Source organism: Betta splendens, chromosome 12 (assembly GCF_900634795.4).
Source record: "Betta splendens chromosome 12, fBetSpl5.4, whole genome shotgun sequence".
NCBI classification, from domain to species: domain Eukaryota; kingdom Metazoa; phylum Chordata; class Actinopteri; order Anabantiformes; family Osphronemidae; genus Betta; species Betta splendens.
The window spans coordinates 2,949,149-2,967,813 of record NC_040892.2 but is presented as its reverse complement, the minus strand read 5'-3'; the positions used below and the strand labels follow the sequence as shown (position 1 = coordinate 2,967,813).

General features: G+C 45.1%; 3 protein-coding genes across 4 annotated transcripts; 2 read left to right on the top strand and 1 right to left on the bottom strand.

The window, feature by feature from the left end:
- The first annotated feature begins 443 nt into the window (after positions 1 to 443).
- Positions 444 to 3,530, top strand: si:ch211-222n4.2 (uncharacterized protein LOC101885505 homolog). 2 transcript variants are annotated; one of them, XM_029168840.3, is made up of 7 exons: positions 444 to 1,024; positions 1,584 to 1,631; positions 1,893 to 2,010; positions 2,240 to 2,441; positions 2,527 to 2,627; positions 2,738 to 2,793; positions 2,968 to 3,057. In XM_029168840.3, the coding sequence occupies exons 1-6, from the start codon at positions 733 to 735 to the stop codon at positions 2,742 to 2,744; spliced, it is 768 nt and encodes a 255-aa protein (XP_029024673.1). In that variant the 5' UTR covers positions 444 to 732; the 3' UTR covers positions 2,745 to 2,793; positions 2,968 to 3,057. The 2 variants fall into 2 exon arrangements, with proteins under 2 accessions (XP_029024673.1, XP_029024672.1); XM_029168839.3 differs by having other exon boundaries at positions 449 to 1,024; positions 2,734 to 2,793; positions 2,968 to 3,530.
- Positions 3,531 to 5,899: 2,369 nt separating this feature from the next.
- On the top strand, positions 5,900 to 12,817 carry crkl (v-crk avian sarcoma virus CT10 oncogene homolog-like). The gene is made up of 3 exons (XM_029169344.3): positions 5,900 to 7,150; positions 7,518 to 7,962; positions 10,670 to 12,817. The coding sequence occupies exons 1-3, from the start codon at positions 6,840 to 6,842 to the stop codon at positions 10,802 to 10,804; spliced, it is 891 nt and encodes a 296-aa protein (XP_029025177.1). The 5' UTR covers positions 5,900 to 6,839; the 3' UTR covers positions 10,805 to 12,817.
- Positions 12,818 to 14,559: 1,742 nt separating this feature from the next.
- Positions 14,560 to 17,236, bottom strand: LOC114867395 (T-box-containing protein TBX6L-like). The gene is made up of 9 exons (XM_055513668.1): positions 17,221 to 17,236; positions 16,935 to 17,154; positions 16,719 to 16,821; positions 16,093 to 16,257; positions 15,877 to 16,023; positions 15,705 to 15,781; positions 15,567 to 15,613; positions 15,282 to 15,501; positions 14,560 to 15,188 (listed from the first exon to the last, which is right to left on the bottom strand). The coding sequence occupies exons 1-9, from the start codon at positions 17,234 to 17,236 to the stop codon at positions 14,999 to 15,001; spliced, it is 1,185 nt and encodes a 394-aa protein (XP_055369643.1). The 3' UTR covers positions 14,560 to 14,998.
- Positions 17,237 to 18,665: the final 1,429 nt, after the last annotated feature.

Below are 18,665 nucleotides of genomic sequence, written 5' to 3'. Positions count from 1 at the left end.
ACAAGTGAGGCCAGAATGTCAGCTGGAGCTACTGTCCTGCTGCTGACCTAGTAACCTGCTGCTAAGACCAATTAGACTGGATATGAAGGACTTTGCAGTGTATGTCTTTTTAAAGGAATATAACAGTTTTACTATTGTTTAGACAACTCATCAAAGTAAACGAGGCATTAATTGCATTATTCTGTTTAAGATATTGTCATAATAATTTGCTCATTTCACTGGCTTTTTTAATTGTTAGGGGGTTTATGAACTTTAGGATTTTATATTTTACTTTTGATGTTTGCATGTATTTATATATAAATGTGTGTTATACGAATAACATGGAAGGAATTTAAGTAATGTCGTTTATGCGGGACAAGCAGTATTTTTCCCGTTTGCAGCCTCCACCAATCAAATTGTAATGTTTAAACGTTATTATGCATGTGTGGTTGGGTGGTTCCATCTGTCAATCTCAACCATGGGGGCGGGACCTCTACGCAGCCTGCGTGACTGAGGGCAAAGCTACGTTGGCTACGTTTACGTGGTTGTCCCGGCAACGAAAAGTCCACCATGACAAATGCGTGCGAATCTACGTTAATTCAGGATTCTCGAGCTGTGTACAAGCCACGGTTTGGCTAAATAGTTAGCTAACATCGCCATAAGAACACAGAGCAAGCTAACTGTTCTAGTTTGATGGTAACTTAGTTCGCTTGGTGAGTAGCCGCCGTGTAGCACGGGTTCAAACCCAAAGCCATGTCAAGTCAGAACCTTCCACCGTTGCGCCATTTGCCGCAGTGGCCGCGAGTCGGGCGTCTCGGGAAGTCTTTCTCTCCGCGACGTTCAGCCGCGAACCGACTCCAGCCGCTCCCTCGTGCCCCGGCGGCGGACGGAGGAGGGAGAGGAGGTGGAGAGGCGTCCTGTCAGGGCGACGCCGACCCACGGGTCGCATCTCTGCAGAGGAACATCCACTTCCTGCAAGAGCAGCACAAGGAGACTCTAGAGAAGCTCCATGCTGAGATAGAGTGTCTCAGAAGAGACAATAAAGGTGAAGGAGCCTCTGGAGAAGAGTGATGTAACCTTGTGTTCATCGGTTTATTCTGATTATTAGCTGGGACTGGGTCACATGTAGAAAGATGAGAGGACCTGATTATTCCCAGTGAGAATGTGTCAGTGTAGGATCCGGCTCCTCTGGAAAAGTAGATTAAACCAACATTTCTTATTCCTAAGTATCCATATCATTATCCTCCACTTCCGTGACCTGTTGCGTCCACAGCATAATGAATTCAGACTAATGATCGAGACCCCCTCAGCCTCCAGAGAACCTGCTGACAACAGAGCCGCTCAGTCTAGACACTGGTTACGTAGCAACTACGGGGTTTTGAGGGCTGCTCGGTAGGAGGTGGACAAAGATCCAGTGTCGCTTCACACAACGGGCCACATGCTGCTCTGTATAACACTATCCCACCCACAAAGAGGCAGGCGAGTCACCTACAGCACCACAGCAGTCAGGCCCCGTTGGGACTCTGCCAGGAGACCATGTCTTTTATGTGCATCTCTAGAATATGTCTTACTCTAGTCTTGTCCTCTTAATGTGATCGTTGCAGAGTTGCAGTATAAGCTGATAATGGAGCCTCCCAAGTCAAGTAGAAAAGGTAAGACACAATCTCGTGCTGATCTGCTCGTTTTCTTTGCATTTTGCAATGCATGGTCATTGTTTTTGCAGGATTGGGGCCAATTGTGCAACTGCTCTAATCCACAAATTAGTTTTTCCTAAAAAAGCAGCGCTTTTTGCTGACTGTCAGCTACTGTATGACCTAATACAACTGAGGTTATTTAAATCATCTCTACAAAATCGGCACTGTATGTCGAGTGGTGCACTTGAATGTAGTTCTCTAATTTTCTCTGTCCTCTAGTACTAACACAAAGTCGAAAAAGCATTAGACCTCCCACTCAGGGCAGTGAAGCTCATGCAGGACTCTACCTGGAGGAGCCATTACAAGACACGCGATCTGCACAGGACCAGGCATTATGGTGAATATGGGTCTAGATTAAACTGGGTTCTTATTCAGTACCAGTCTGCTCACATCTATACAGAAAAGCATATTCACTTTAAGAAAACTAATTAGTTTTGCTAGACTTAACTTTAAACAAACTTATGAGATAATTCCTAAACATACGAGAGATCCAAAGGGTATTATCAGTCAAAAAACTTTTGAAAAGCCTGTGTCTTTTATTTAATTGATTCCATCTAACTATCAAGGAGGAGCTTTGGAGAAGGGAGTGAGATTATGGGATCTGCCAAGCAGGACCGTCACCCGGAGGTGAAGGGAGGCCTCATCACTTCATTACAGCCTCTGCGAATTCACAGCAGTCCCTCTCATCCCCCACGCGCTCCGACTCTGCAGGAGTGTGAGGTCATCATTCGGCAGCTCTATCATGCTAACAGCCTACAGTCTCAGGAGGTACGTTTTTATTTTTAAACCGAGCTTTTTCAGCGTTGTGCAGTGGAAACAGTTCAAGACTTTATCACGTCTCTGTGTTACGTAGATTATACATGTGAAGACGCTGCTGAGAGATATTGTACTGAGTAAGAAAATCACTCCAGAAAATTACATTCTGACCAAGGCCTACCTGGTTGATGGCACCCGGTAATGTGATAATAAACATCCTCATTTTTATCATAACTTGAAACATTTCCCTAAAAAATATAACAGTTTTAATCAGTGTTTATGTGTGTGTTTAATTTTTTTTCAGCAAGATTTTAGAGGATGAGAAGTTTCCGAAACTTCGTCTTCAAACGTTACCGGACAACATGTACGTAAATCCCTTTTGTCCTTTGAAGCTTTCAGGTGTTTTTACCTGCATGCTAGCGATGCTCAGACATGTTTCTCGTCTCCTCCAACCAGTACCGATACTTGACAGGATGTCCATCATGTCACAAAGGCGTCTTTGCTCTTTCAACTGAGTCAGTGTTTGTGTGTTTCCCAGCTCTGGGCCCTCGCAGTCTTGCGTGGTCCTCCCAGCCCTGAAGCAGAGCCTAAGCTCAACCATTGCAGAACGGCAGAGGCGGACCCGTGCTGTGCAGCGAGACCGTTTCAAAAGAACCGTGAAGTGAGGAAACCAAAAGCTGCCACCGCCTCAGCCGCACCCACCTGAGAGCTGCAGCTCTCCATGTTTGTCCTGAAGAGATGGTCACCAAGACTGTGATATGAATAACATGCAATGATCAAAGACAACAAAGGTCTGTAGCGTTTAAGTTTGCACAGTAAAAAATTTAGCTTTACACTGGAAATTATATTAAATTATTTTTAACAAACATATATTTAGACAATTGAAGCCTAAACAAGATGCTATAGTTTTGTCAATATGACGATAGAAACTTTTCAATGTTAATATTCAAAACACACAACAGAAAAAATCTGAAGAAACTCTCCATGCTATAAAACACTGTACAGAATACAATATGTTTAGGTTCTGTCTGGGCCAATGTCAACCACCAAACACCTATTGTACAACTGGATAATAAATTTCTGAACAGAAAAAAAGTGCAATCCTTGTAGTTTTACTTTGTGATGTGAAAGCTTAGCTTATATATGTGTATACAGCCGATGATGCCGTGTGAAAGGCCACCCTGCCCAAATTAATCAGTATTTAGTCAGTATTATGTAGAGTAGCATATTTGACTTTTACTGCCACAGGGAAAAACAGAAGTGAAAACATGACATGTTGCTTGTTTCAACATTACAGAGCAGCCGTCTGATGCAGCACTGATTATTTAATGCAAGTTTTCCCTGTGTAATTTTATTCATTGTCACATTTTAATGCAATTTCACTAAAAACTAATTTGATTGATTTAAGTATCAATTGAGTGTCAATGGTCTGTTTTTGCCACAATTTAAATGTATTTTATGTTCAATGTTTTAATGAACATAAAAGGAAATTGAGATAAGCAAAGTGAAAGAAGGCCACTGTGGTTAGCAGACTGTGCTGACTTTCTGTCCCCATTAGACCCTATGATGTATGTGTTACAATAACTCTCCACTTACTGTGTGTTAAACTAAACCATAATAAAATGTGTCACATATGAGAAAGTCATATTAGCCTGGTTTCAGTGATCCCCACACAGATTCTACATAAAAGTATAAATTTTTTTTAAAGTTCTAGTTTAAACTAAGAGGAAGTGGTCACTTGCGTTTCTGACGCACATTTAACTTCTGTTCTGATAAATGCTATAAATAATACAGTATTACAGTATGTTATTTTCCTGGGTGCAGCCTGCCATTCAAATTTACATTACAACTCGAGAGGGCCGTGAGAACAGGAAGCCCAAGAACCAGACAGGCATCAGGGTCCCTGACCCCCACTACCACTACAGAGTAGATCATCACACAGTTATTTTACTCATCGCTTCAACAGTTTGGTTTATTTTGTATGTTTTTTGGTCTTAGTATCTAAGTAACTGTGGCTTGGGGCATTCTTGACCCTTTAGCCGCTGTTTGTTTATTTGGGAAAATTGTAATTTCAAAATAACAGAAGGCGGCTGCGTTGGCAGACAGGGGTCAGCATGGGAACTCTCTGGCTCACGCAGACCTGTGTGCAACGAGCTTCGATGCACTGTGCTCTGATGCCAGTACAAATTGTGGTAAACATGGTAAACCAGGTGCTTTACATGCTGTAGTTGAATGATGCATTAGTCCAGACCACACAGCAGCTTGTGATACTGTGCCAGGGGGTGATGTTAGAAAGGCCTGATAGGTCCCAGAAGCGTATTGAAATTCAAAAGAAGAAAAGGTCCCTTTAGCTGCAACTGTTATCAGCTTGTGTTTGAGTTTGTCCAAGTGTCTGGTTTTTGTTGTTGTTATTGTTTTATACAGAATGCTTACACAGTCAAACAATATGTGTCCATCTTAAACGTCTGAGGAGGAAGAAGCTGTTTACTCTTTCCTTCCCAATTTGTTGCATCACTGCGTCTCTGTAGAAATGTGGGAATTGGCAGGCAGTGGCCATTAAGACCCAGTGGGTGCAAATCTATTAAGATTCAGGCGGTGTTGCAGTGATGAGCGCTGCCCTGTGCCAGACGCAGTCTCATGAGGCAGGATGACTGGGACTTAAATGAGCAAACCTTTCTCTACATAGCTTATGTTCCCTAATGAGCAGCGTTGTCTGCGCTTTAGATGGCATTTGACGATCAGACACTGTTACACACTGAATGCTTCTGTCAGTATTACTCTGTATTGTTCAGTCAGAGTCCTCACCCTCTCTCTCAGCTTTGAGGGTCTGGTTGGTTGACGAGGTCCAAATCGATGTGCCACAGTTGTGCGACAGACAACAGTTGTTGTGACGATGGATAAAGGGGAAGTTGGACAACAACAGGAAATGAAAATAGGGAAATATTTAAACTTTTTTACACTACATGAACTAGCCATTGACTTAGCAGTTATACTACACTTTTCATTTCAATCACCTGAATGAAGCCGCAGTAAACTACAAATTCACAATAGATTGAGTGCTGACTCCTAAAAAGGTCCAATCAGAAATGTATTTTCATTTATTATAACATATATTTTATATTGACAGTAACGTTTACATTAGGTAATAGTATATTGTATTTTTTTATTACATGCTAATTTTAATAAGAATACTTATTTGAGTTTAAGTTACGTGTATGTTGATATACTTTGTAAAACAACACTGTTTGATGGTGATAAATACGCTTGTAATGAGTTTTCGTGTCTATCCTGAGTTTTGTGCCCTGTGGTCATGTTTCTCGCTGCTTTAACTCTATCAAGCCGTGTCATGTGGCAACATGATTGACAGCTCGCGCGCTGCGCGGGGTGAGGGGCTGTCCTTGTCGTCGTCACACGCCCACCCTTCTTCCTCCACCCACCTCCCGCGGGCGTCAGTGACGTGCGGGTAGAAAGCGGGACCTGCCCTCCCGTCGCCATTTTTCGGTCTCGTTACTCGCACTTCTGGTGGCCCGGGTGAGGGGGGCGCGAGCAGAAATAAGGGAAAGTAAGGGAAAAAAATCCACATCAAACCGCCAAGACAGGATCCCTCGCGAGCGGCAAGGAGTGCACGCGACAGCCCCGGTGTACGTTTGCAGTTCCTGAGGTGCGTGCGCAGGAGACTAACCGCTGCTGTGAAATATTTTTTGTGTGAAGACGTGTTGCGGGCCGCCATTTTTTTGCTGTGCTGCCTCTAAAGTCTGCTTCGACTCGAGAGAGGGGATCCAAAAACACGCATTTACATGACGAGTGCCTTATCTTAAGAGCAAGATACTAAGTACCACTTCGTTTCCGACCTGCGGCGACTGGGCAAGCGTTTTGCAGACATGAGGATTTATCAGATGTAGAACTGAGGCCACCTTTTCCGTTCTCTGACACTGACTGGGGGACATAAATTATTAGAAGAGAAGCCTGGTGTTTTCTCGGAAGGCGGAACGAAAAGGGGAAGCTTCATTGATCATTTGCTGCTTCGGCCTCCGTCGGTGATCGTCGAGCGTTTTTATTTATTTCCTTTTGCCACTCGTACTCTCACTCGGCCACTGGCTGCTCGACACAGGGATCGCATTATGCTCCAAAGTTGGATGCAGCCAGTCGCAGCCTGCCTCTGAACGCGTCAGGTTGTTTGTGTTTTTTGTGTCTTGTTTTAATAATAGGTCTCCGGACTCTGCAGCCCCGTGCACAAAACGCTCGACAAATCTCACGGGGCGACGAGTGCCCAGCCCTGCATCCTCAAATCCTCCAATTAGCTGTGACCCTCCTGCTCCAACCGCACGTTCACGTTTTAACTTATTGTCTAGTTTATTTAGCGTTTGTCCTTTTTTTATTTCCTAGTCTGATCTTAACTTATAAACAGAAATGTCAACTGCTCGCTTTGATTCGTCCGATCGGTCCGGCTGGTATTTCGGACCCGTGTCACGACAAGAGGCACAGAATAGGTTACAAGGACAGAGGCACGGCATGTTCCTCGTCCGAGACTCGGCGACTTGTCCCGGCGACTACGTCCTGTCTGTATCGGAAAACTCCAAAGTGTCTCATTACATCATCAACTCGTTGCCCAGCAAGAGGTTTAAGATAGGCGACCAAGAGTTCGAGCACCTCCCCGCTCTCCTGGAGTTCTACAAGATCCACTACCTGGACACCACCACACTGATCGAGCCTTCGCCCAGGTAGGAGGCTCCGCGGTGCCCACCGCTGCTAGAACACGTGGCCACCGGCAGCTTCTGTTTGATTGTGTGATTATGATTATTAAGTGATATGTGATCCATGCTAACTAGGATGCTGCTCCCTGGCCGTTACACATTTACACATGATTGTCATCTTGCTCCCTGTAGGAAGTTTTGAACTTTTGTGACAGCTGGAAGTCTGACACAGCTTTTCATTCATAAGATTTATTTACATTTCCCAGGAGCTCGTAAACACGATCTTGCCACTTAAGTCACGTTTCTATGAATGAATCTGACCCATTTTCATATTTTTTAAATGTCATCCACTTGCTAGCCTTGCTTCCATGCTAACTACGTTGTATTTTCCAAGGTACCCAAGCTCCGAGGAAAATGTGGAATATGTGCGGACTCTGTTTGACTTCACGGGCAGCGATGCAGAGGACCTTCCCTTCAAGAAGGGGGAGATCCTAATCATCCTGGAGAAGCCGGAGGAGCAGTGGTGGAGCGCCAAGAGTAAAGAGGGGCGGGTTGGGATGATCCCAGTGCCCTACGTGGAGAAGTTGGTACGACCTCCACCCCACATTACCCAGCCTTCCCACGGATCTCGCAACTCCAACAGCTACGGGATCCCTGAGCCCGCCCATTCCCTCGTGCACGCCTACGCGCAGCCTCAGACGCCGACGCCTTCGCCAATGCCCCCTGGCACGCCTGGAGTTGTAACCCCTCTGCCGTCCATGCAGAATGGCCCCATCATGGCGAAGGCCATCCAGAAGCGAGTGCCGTGTGCCTACGACAAAACCGCTCTCGCCCTAGAGGTATTGTATAAGGCTATTTCACATCACCCCCCTCTTCAATGCGTTTGACTTCCTGCTCATCAGCTAGCTGCGATACAGGGAGCACTGTTGCATATCACAGCTGTGCACGCTGGCTAAAATGGCTCTGCTTTGACAGTGGTAACGTGTTGAAGCATGTAATGTTATGCTACGTGTGCTTTTCACACATACTGGGGCAGCAGAATGCTCCACTCTGATAGTAGACATGAACCTTAGCCTATTTACGGTACTGACACTAAAATGTGACAGTGTGTAGGAAGTTATGTAGGTCACTACTGACCACTACTGTCGTATGCTCACCTCTAAGACATGCATGAGCCAACCTGGTCAATATTATTCATGTTTAAAGGTTAGCTGGGACACTTTATCATTAACACTAGCCTCATCTTCTCTCGTTCTCTCCTTTCTTTATATACAATTGACAATCGTTGACAGCAAACCCAGAAAACAACCAATACATCATTTAGGTAACTGAGCTGAATGGTTCAGCAACACATCAGACGTCCAGTGACCGCTGCCTTTTTCCCTGTCAATACTTGGCCTGTGTAGAAGTGAAACCTTAATTTTTTTTAAAACCAAAACATATTTGTTCATGTAAGCTGCAGAACGAAACCGATGATGGATGACCATCGGTTTTACGTAAATGGTCAAAGTGTGAATAGAAGCTGAAACATTTAGTTGGTAATTCAATTGTGAGGGGTGTTTGGCCTGACTGGGACTGGCATGTCATACCAGATAAATGAGTCAAGCATCAATTAACTCGTTGTCATGTAGACACGCGTCATACATGTCAGTATGCATTGTCATAAGTATCCTAACAGACCAAGACACATTTGATTAGATCTGTGTTAAGGTAAGAATCTTTACTGCAGAAAGCCTTGCAAACCTTTTTCCCCCTAAACCTCAGTTACCTTCTAGCAGTGCAAACAAGCAAACTGCAGCGCGTCAGTGGCAGGAGTCTGTGTGAGATCATGAGTCATGTTGCTTATTTTTCAACAGCATATATAAACCTATATTACACCTCTAGTGTGTCACTGGTGTGAAAATTGCATCTGAAGTGTTTTCTAATAGAGATGAAATGACAGACCGCTGTAGGGAGACTGTGAAGGAAAATGTATGGGGAAGACATTGCTCGTAAACTTATAAGGCACAGAGAAATCCATTTTAATTTTATGTTTATTAAATGATCAATCCAAACTGTGTAGCACTGTACAGGTGGGAGACTGTAGGTTAGCGATAGCTGCTCCCAGGTGTTTTTGTTAGATTTTCTAGATTTGACTTCATTCCACATCAGAGATTGGCTTAGTACATCATAAATTGGACCCGTGTGTTCCCCTGCTTTATTTTGATTGATGGTGTTGTCGACAGATGGCTTATGGGGAAGTTCTATGTCATGCAGAGATTAACAGTGCCAATGCCAAAGTGACCACTTCAGTTTTTATATCTTTAATCTTTGTTTTTTTCTTTCCGACCTGCTCACATTACATTAAAGGGTCTTTTTTAGAGTGCAAGCTGCAAGTCAGACAACATGCTGTAGAAGATGGTTTAAAAATATCTCCTTGAGTTTATTCTCTGTGGGGACTCCTTTTTAGTTTATTTTTTTGTTTGCAGATGCTTCTGTTATTTCAGTATCCACTGTGTTTGTACTCATCTGGGGACTAGTAAAATGATCATACAAACGTCTAACGGCTTATTGTGCACATGCGCATGTACTAAGTGCACAAAGTATTGATGCTCTTCTGGGATGCCTTTGTTCCACATGTCCATTACTTCCACAGAAGCTCCTATGTATTACTCACTAGAGCCCATAGAAACCAATTACTGAGCTCAAATGGTCTAGTTGTGTAGTATTACATAATATTATCTGTTCTATTTGGATTCAGTAGTCTAAAACTTCCTTTCCACCAATAACGCATACCATACCTTGTCCAATCATGTCTCATTTGATCTGTCTGTGTCTTTGACTCAGCGTACTTCATAGCTTGCAGGAAAAAGAAAATAGTTTTGTTCTTGTGCCATTTTGGGGCCTCAGGGCACAGAAGAAGCAGAAGCTGTGAGTCACTGTGTTCTGTTTTAGAGGCGGGCAGTCCCCAACAAATGACTTTAGACCTTTAATATGTTCTGGGTCACTAAATAAATTGTATACACACACACACACACACACACACACACACACATATAATTGTTTGGAATAATTTGAACTGTGTTATTGTTTTTGATGGTGTGTAGCACTGAACGTCCTTGAAGCTACAGACTCTGCGCCCTCCAATTCATGCTTTTAATGATAGACTTTCCCTTCTAATCCCGATAAAGAACATATGGCTTTAACAGATTGGGGTCACGTTCTGTGTCATAGAACCATGTGGGCCCCTCTCTGATTGTGTCACGTGTAATGTGCATGTGGAGATCTTTCATTTTTAAAAGTGTGTTTTATTAAATCTGGAAGCTTACATGCGCACGGTTAGTGTAGCGGTGAACAGATTTTATTAACAAATGCCAAATACATTTAGAGGGTTAAATGTTGATTTTTATCTCTCTGGTCTGATCCACATAAACCACATAAAATATTACCAATTGAAATGGTTCACATTCTTGAAGTACTTTCCTCTTTCTTGCTGGTATTTATTATGGTTGTTATTGTATCCAGCATCCTTTACCCTGTCACTCAGTCTACTGTGCTTGCCTTTAGGTTGGTGATATCGTCAAGGTTACGCGGATGAACATCAGCGGTCAGTGGGAGGGAGAGGTGAACGGACGGAGAGGTCTTTTCCCCTTCACTCATGTCAAAATCATCGACCCCCAGAAACCAGATGAGAGTGACTGACCTCAGAGTTGGACTGGAGCCTTTCGCCGCCGTCGCCCTGTACCCGAAGTGGCTGGCTGTATCTACCTGTATCGTTCCAGCGTCACCATGGTTACGTGCTTGCCTGCTTGGGGCTGTAACATGACAGCAATCCTTCTGTTGTTGCCAACTGTTGCGAGGCTTTTTGACTGTTTACAGCTTTGGACATTGTATCCAAACTAAAACCTGACCCCTCCTTCCTCTTCGACATCTTTCTTTCAGGCTGGGCAATGTTTTCGCATTAGTGTCCCTTTCATTTGAGTGAGTGTGTGTGTGTGTGTGTGCCTGTGTGTATTGTGTATATGTGTGGTCATTTGAATATTTACCACATTTTTTGCAACGTGTCCTTTTGCTTTTCCTTCACACAGGTTAGATTTGAAGTCTTGGCGACTTGCTATGTGTTTGTCTTACTGGTGTGAGGCTGTTTGTACATGTTGGGGAAATACAGTGTCCCTATGGACTTGAGAGAGCACTGAGGCGGCGAGGAGCTGGCCAGCCTGTCACATGTTGTTTCTCCCACAAAAAAAGAAAATCAAAGTCCAGTCCCTGTTGTACCTTAACCATCATGCAAACACACACACTCGTTGGCCATGAATTATTCAGGTTTTTTATGTGTGTATGATGTGTGACTGGATTTGAGATCGGGGAGCATCTTGGTTGTAACTTGATGTAGTGGATCCCACAGTCCTGTTTGTTTTGTGACCTGTATGATAGAGGGGTACGTTTGCATGTCCACTTGGTACATCTTCACTGTCCTTCATATTAGTTTCAACTAAAAGGACATAGCTTAGATTCTAGCAGGATTTTAGTGCCAACTGCACCAAGCAGTGGATGGTACACTTCAATGCTTTCCTATAAGAGTGCCAAGCTTCATGAAGCTTTTAAAAATGTTAAAACGCAAGGGCTGCATCCCTGGTCAGCACTTCCCATGAGCATCTGTCCAAGGCTAGCTTACCGACGCAGTGTGGGTACAAGGACTAGGATCCATCGAGGTGAGATGCTGCCCCCCCAGTGGCGCAGGGCAAAGGTCAGGAGGAGTCTTAGCAAGCCAATGAAACCCCATCAATGCCTTTTACCGAGAGTAAGAAAAATGCATCTTTTAGTGCATGCAATACCCTCTCAAACCATGTTTTTAATGTGCTGGTATTCACCCTAGTTTAGGCTCCAACTCACTTAGTTACATATTCAGTCTGTGCACAAACGTTCTCTTTATGCAAACAGACTCTTATCAGAGTTGCATTTCTGTTCATAATGTGCTGCGACCATTTCCATGTTGCTCAGTAGGAGGCCAGGCCTGAAGTCGCACAAACGGTGCCAACCCCTCGATTTCTGCTGTACAAATGAAGAGTGTCACTCCCATGATTCCCTTCTACCGCGCTCTCCTCAAATCATCGCTCAGCTGGCCACTCCCAGTAATATTGTGCGGCTTTTAGTTGTGTCCCTTTTTTTGTCCGTTTGTAGTCGACGAAGAAATCAAGCATTTTCTTTTTGTTCAAATGAGTGGTATTATTAAAATAAAGTACCTATGGTTACATTTTCAAAAGGGAAAAACGCCTGCTGGTTGCCTCTGTGCATGACCTCTTGGCCGGAGAGTTGGCTCTTACCCGGCCAAATGCTGCTTATTGTCATTTACATTCTTTTCAATAAAGGTTTCTTATTTGAAGCCCCTCTGGTCTGTACAAACAAGCCAGCATCGGGTTTTCCTCATCAAGCGTAATGAAACGTACTAATTAAGCAATACGCCATCATTATTTCCTTTTTGGAGGTGAACTTGTGTTTTTCATGCTTGAGTTGTTTTGTAAAGGCATTAACAGTATTACTGTACTCTTCTCATATTCTAGGAAAGCTTATCTTTTACTTAAGAATTGACAATTGTGCCTTTTTATTTTTAGTATACCATTTACATGTGTTAATATTTCCCATGGTTAACACCTGTGCTGGTATTGACCCTTTATGTACAGAACAAGTAAATAAAATTTATGTCTACTTCTTTAATTGGCTCCGGCATCCTGCAGTGTCCTCTGTGTGCGTGTTTTCAAACACATGGTGTCACAGGTTGTGTATCTGGAGCACAGAACAGTTGCTCCTGCTCTAATTTCTGGCAGTTCCAGTTTTGACACTGCGCACCCAGGAGAAAGGAAGCAATTACTGAATTTTAATGATGTGCTAAGAAAAGAAAATCAGCTGACCTAGAGCTCGGAACTGGGAAACTTTTCAAGGGCAATGTTTGAGTTTACGTTTACATTAACCCCTTTGCAGGAACCTTTTGCATGAGTCCGCCCATTTAGCTTTTAACATAATACCCTGTTCTGTCGTTCCCGGCCTCCTTTGTTGTTGATGTGCCCGGTTAAACTGTCATTATGGCCGATCGATGTCTTCCTCTGCACTGAGAGGCTGTGGCTGCAGTGGGAATGACCATAATGAATCAAACTTAGCTCTGTCCTCGGGGCACAGTCTATATGTTGGTGTGTTTAAATGGATATGTGGCACGGTCGATGCGAGGCTCACCACATACAGTCCATTACCAGCGCCCTCAGCTAACAGGGATGGCTGCATGCTGCATCGTTTTCGGCCTGCAGACGTAAATGCACAGCAAGTTTTTACTATTTAAACTCATGAGCGTGAATAATAAAACATAGTCATTGTTAAAGTTTTGAATTCCGTCTCATTTTGATTAGTTAGGTAGTATTCTGCTTTCTTTAGCATCTGTATAGGTTTAAAAGGGCCCAGATCAAACATTCCCGCATGTCCTGATGGCGTAATGTCAACTTATGTTAGTTATCACTTACCCAAGTGTGATCTGTTCTCTTAACAATATTCCAACTGCCTGAAACTGCAATATTTAAGTGTAGTATTATTATAATATTTACATGTGAAGTGTATCTTCACACTAACTGACCTCTTTTCAATGATTCATGTTTTAGCAAGGTGGGAAGAATTAATAAGTGTGCGTGCGTGCGATATGACCCAGGACCTGGAGGTTCAAACAGCCACACTATGATCGGTGTCACAGGTTCCAGTCTCCTCACAGCCGGCATCCATGACAGTAATGTGTCATAATTAGAATCGTTAGCTTGGCACTATACACGCTGTACAGTATGATGTGTTTTATGCTTCATAAATGTGCATCGTGCAAAAACATGAGTTGATCTGCTCCAGAAAATCCCTCCGCAGTGTCTGCTCCCTGAAGCTTCATAAACGTCCCAGATATGGTTTTCCTCCCTCGCTCTCGTAAAACATTTACAGCGCAGACGTTCCTGCCTTCTGCCGGGGAAACGATGCCAGACCGTGATGGTAATTCCACACTCGCTGTCTGTCATCACTTTATCAGGTCAGACTCGCAGCTCCAGGACAGTCTCCGTGCTCCCACTTTTCCTTCTCGTCTCTTTAACAGCTGAGGCCTTAAAGCGGCACTGTGGTCGGCTGGATCTTTCATTGTGTTTTTATCGTGTAGCTTTTATGAATTAGGGGCAATTATGAATCTGGCTGATGGGTTCTCCTGATACTGTGGGAAAGCACAAAGGCTTCTGTATGACTGGACTCAACCATTCCTATTGCGTTGGAATGCACCTTTACAGACTCTTGGTTCCCAGAGGATGAACCCTGCTGAGTTTATGGTGCCCAACCAGCATAATCTATTACACTATTAAACCAGATTAAGGCCCTTAATAAATAAGCTCTGCATTCATACAACACAGTCACCAACTGGTTTCCAAATCCTTTTATTGTGAGTTCCTCAGCAGCTTTGAGAAAAATACAGTCTGACACAATATCTGACATTATTTACCAATGGATTGTCTTTTTTTAAGTAAAAGTTTTATTTATTTTTATTTTAATTATTTTATGTCAGAAGCTTTTCGTGAATCATCTAACGCCATAAAACAGCAGTGTCATAAAAGCAGATTGGTGTCTACTCTTCTGCAGATTAAATGTCACTTATTTCCCAGCTGACTGCAATGAGCATTGTATGAACCAAAAAAATCTGTGATTAAAAATCTTCTTTAGGGGAATTTATTCCAGGTTTTCCCCATATACATAATTCTGAATAAACACAAGTCTTTATACATATTTATACAGCATCCAAACAGCCTTCTGCTTGGCAGAAGCAGAACAACACAGCTAGGACTTCTGTGACTTACATCAGGATCTATGTTGACACCTTCGAGAGGTGACGTTTCACCAAGAGGAATATGAGAAGAGAGGATACTGGCTCCAGTCCGCTGCCCTGGCCTGGTGGTGGTGGTGGAAGCCGTGGTGTTGGCCTCCGTGCTCAGCGGCGGCCGGTGGAGGAGGCGGGGGGTGACCCACAGCATGAGGCCCCTCTGCGTCGCCGAGGGGAAACGCAAACCTGGAGTTCTCCACGGATCTGGGGAAGAGAAAAGGCCGCGAAGGTTCAACTCCCTTTCATGCATTGCACCTTTAATCGTCCTTGCATTCTCACGTCCCCCTCAGATCCTACCTGTACGGCTGATACGGCACAGACGCCGGCACCATCTGCTCCTCGCAGCTGTAGTCGTACTCGTGGAGCTCCAGGGGCTCGGCGTGCAGACTCTCAGACGGGTCCGGCTCCAGGGTCCAGGCCTGAGGGTGACCCCCTTTCAGCGAGGGCTTCTGTACCTGCGCAGACTGAGAAGTGGAGGGCGTCCTCTGCAGGTCTGAGAGGGAAATACAGCATTTAATAGCATGTCGAGAGTACAGTGTCACGTTGACGCGAAGTAGAGATTGTCACCTAGAGAATGGCTGCCGTCCATTGTGACTCTTTTAGCAGGTGGACTCCTGTTTGGGCGACATCTGCCGAAAAAATACCAAAGCAGCAATTTAGCTTCAGTAATAGAACAGTTATCACGTGTTAGCAAATCCCTAATAAGTAAAAAAATCCTACCTTTTACTGTGGGAGTGGGTGCCCCCTTCTCTGAATCCTTTAGCGAAGGGGTTGTGGTCAATCTTCAGTTTGGTGATCTGAGGATAAAACAGTGACAGTTCGTTGGTACGGGTCTTTCTTCAATCAAACCGAAGAAGTGGAGTTTTTCAGTATTTGATTTGTAAAGGTGCACCTTTGGGTTCTGGTAGGCGGTGACTGCAGTGAAGCTGGTCTCTGGGAAGGAGAACGTCTGGAACGGGCCCCAGCGCACCGTGTACGGACTGTCGGCTTGGATGACGTGGAAGCGCGGGAAGTAGCGATGCATGGAGTGAAGGATGACCTGGAGAGAGAGGCGCAGTGTGAGCGTGAAGTGGGGACAGCGAGGCCAACGTGGAGAATGGGCGCTCACGTGGCCGTGCTGATCCAGCGTGTTGTTGGTGAGCTTCATCTTGAGGAAGGAGAACGACTGCTTCATCCAGTGGCTTCCTGGAGCGGGGGAGTCCGGGTGCATGTAGAGCCGACACGGGGGCTGGGGCTCCGCTTTGCCCGCAACCTCCCACTGCTCCTTCTTCCACTGCAGAGAAGGGAGGTGGGATCACAGGTTAGCAAATGCATCTGACCGATCGGAGCTTGAAGCCCATTTGTTAAATCTCAACTTTAAATCACCACTGGAACAATAAACTCCTAGTTTCCCTCCTCTTTGCTGTTGGATCAAGGCGTGTGCTGACACACAGCAGTGCCGTGACCAAATGGGCCAGCTGAGCTGTTGAATGTATGGATGACCAACTGCTCCTCACTCACTGATAGTCAATGAGGAGAGACATGCTAATTGATTGGGCCTCCAGCCGAGAGTGCACAAACAGGAAGCCCTGGAAGGCTTTGATATGCAGCGAGTGAGGAGGCCGTGTCTGGGTGGAAAACGCCGTCGCATCCTGAAATCTGTGGAGCTTCACTCTGCCCTCAATCTATGCAACGTGCAGAAAACAATCAACGGTACAAAAAGAGACGAGCCCACCGTGCTGCCGCTGCGCTTACCTTGTATTTGAAGCCGTCCACAGGAACCATATCCATCATGATGACGTAATTGGCAAACGGCTGGAGCCCCGACAGACGGACGCTGCAGTGTGGGAACATTCTCCTGCAACAGATGACGCAGAAGCTCGGGTCAGAGAACGACTTCATTGTCTGCGTCGAATGACTCCACTCTCGGCCGCGCGGCCGCTGCTGGAGCTGTGTCCGGCATTAACGAACCTCCCGTGCTTGGTGATGATCATCTCGGTTCCGACGCTGTGGAAGGACTTCCAGAGGTCGGCGTTCTCCAGCGTCATCCTGACTCTGCCCTGCGGGTACGAGTCGCCGGCTGCACACGACTGGGCCGCGCTCGCAGGGTGCTTGTCTGAGGAGGCAACACGCACGCATTGAAACAGGACGGGCGACAAAACGGAGGATGCAGCCGTTGTGCAGCTCGCCTCTTATTGCATCTCTGTGATCAGCTGATCAATAACAGCAGTGAAAGCGGAGGTGAGGCTGAACTTACCTGGGAAGTGCTGCATGTCGTCCTCCTGTTCCCACCACAGAGGGAAACCAGCTGTGTTGACTTTTCAACACCGCAGCCTGTTTATATGAGGGGTCTCTACCCTGAACCTTGAACTTTATTGGCCGTCGCAGGGAGGGTGGGGTCTGACCAGGGCAGACGTGGGGGGAGGTGAGGTGGGACTCTAACCTTCAGTCATTGTACTGTATGTAGATGTTGGGGCCCAGACTGTGTTGTTGTCATAGTGTGAGTGTGAGAGCGACGTCTTCCCTTATTTAATCCAGACACAGTTTAAGATGGACACAAAAACGCTGGTATTAATGTTAATTATTGAACGTGTCTGGTGCTGAGTGCATTTAAATCCCATCATCCAGCAAAGCAAAATGATTTATTTGTTTGTGTGCTGCGTTTACAGCAGGTATGAGTGTTGGAGGCTTGTGAGAAGTGTTGAAACTCCTCAACCCGCGTGGAGGTGGAGGTGGAGGTGGAGGTGGAGGTGGAGCCGCTGTTCAGCCCATTTCACAAGACGCAGAGCTCCCGTGGTCAGAAAGAAGCACGGAGGCAGGCTGGGGTTCAGGAACCAAAGCGTTCTGCAGGTTCTGGACCAGGTCTGATCATCAGAACCAACGGGGCAGATCTCCGTCCTATCCAGATGAACAACCACCACAGAGTCCGGATTGTGACATGTGCAGTTGTAGTTTTATTATTTTACAAAGCGATGTTAGATTGATCTGTTGTGCTTTTAACATTCGGTCCTGAGATTTAAAATAGGTTCATTCTGTACTTTTTGGAAAACAGTTTTCATTTGTGTTTTGGACGAAAATAACACATTTTCAAATACACAGTTCTCTTACAATTACATTGTTAAATGACTGAAATCTCTTTTAACACAGAGGAATGTTCAAAACTAGTTAAAACTTAATTAACCAAATTTGTCATTGTTGTTTTTGAGCGTATTAACAACAGTCAACCAAACTGTAGCACACACACACACACACACACACACACACACACACACACACACACACACACATTAGTTCCTCAGTTTTTGAATTTCGTTGTGCTTTTTCAACATTTGCCATGACTCTGCAGTTTTTCTAGCTGCTACACAAAGACAAAAACAGTCACACAACGCCTCGTCCTGTAGCAAATAATGCTCCCTTCTCTCTGACTGGCCCAAGGTGAAGGACACGAGCCCTGTGGGGGATGGAGGGACAGACACACTGGTCCCTTCCCAGCAGCGCTGGTTGTGTATTGGGACAAAGATGAGAGCTCTCAGAGGCGACAGGAGCTGAGGACTCGTCTTGACAATGGCCACATGCTAATCTATGAGGCCATTTGGCCCTGCCTCCCACCTCCATCTGATGGAGCCAGCCATTCACAGGCCGTTAGACAGGCAGACTGATGGGGGGGGGGGGTCTATACAGCACGTTCTTCAAAGTTTGCAT

What these genes read in the sequence shown, in the direction of transcription:
- si:ch211-222n4.2 (XM_029168839.3), top strand. Translation starts at nt 733, where the DNA reads ATGTCAAGTCAGAACCTTCCACCGTTGCGCCATTTGCCGCAGTGGCCG. An exon ending in TCTCAGAAGAGACAATAAAG is followed by an intron (nt 1,025 to 1,583) that starts GTGAAGGAGCCT and finishes TGATCGTTGCAG; the next exon opens with AGTTGCAGTATAAGCTGATA. An exon ending in TACCTGGTTGATGGCACCCG is followed by an intron (nt 2,628 to 2,733) that starts GTAATGTGATAA and finishes ATTTTTTTTCAG; the next exon opens with CAAGATTTTAGAGGATGAGA.
- crkl (XM_029169344.3), top strand. Translation starts at nt 6,840, where the DNA reads ATGTCAACTGCTCGCTTTGATTCGTCCGATCGGTCCGGCTGGTATTTC. An exon ending in CTGATCGAGCCTTCGCCCAG is followed by an intron (nt 7,151 to 7,517) that starts GTAGGAGGCTCC and finishes GTATTTTCCAAG; the next exon opens with GTACCCAAGCTCCGAGGAAA. An exon ending in AAACCGCTCTCGCCCTAGAG is followed by an intron (nt 7,963 to 10,669) that starts GTATTGTATAAG and finishes GCTTGCCTTTAG; the next exon opens with GTTGGTGATATCGTCAAGGT.
- LOC114867395 (XM_055513668.1), bottom strand. An exon ending in ACCCACTCCCACAGTAAAAG is followed by an intron (nt 15,614 to 15,704) that starts GTAGGATTTTTT and finishes TTTTTTCGGCAG; the next exon opens with ATGTCGCCCAAACAGGAGTC. An exon ending in GTGCCGTATCAGCCGTACAG is followed by an intron (nt 15,189 to 15,281) that starts GTAGGATCTGAG and finishes TCTCTTCCCCAG; the next exon opens with ATCCGTGGAGAACTCCAGGT.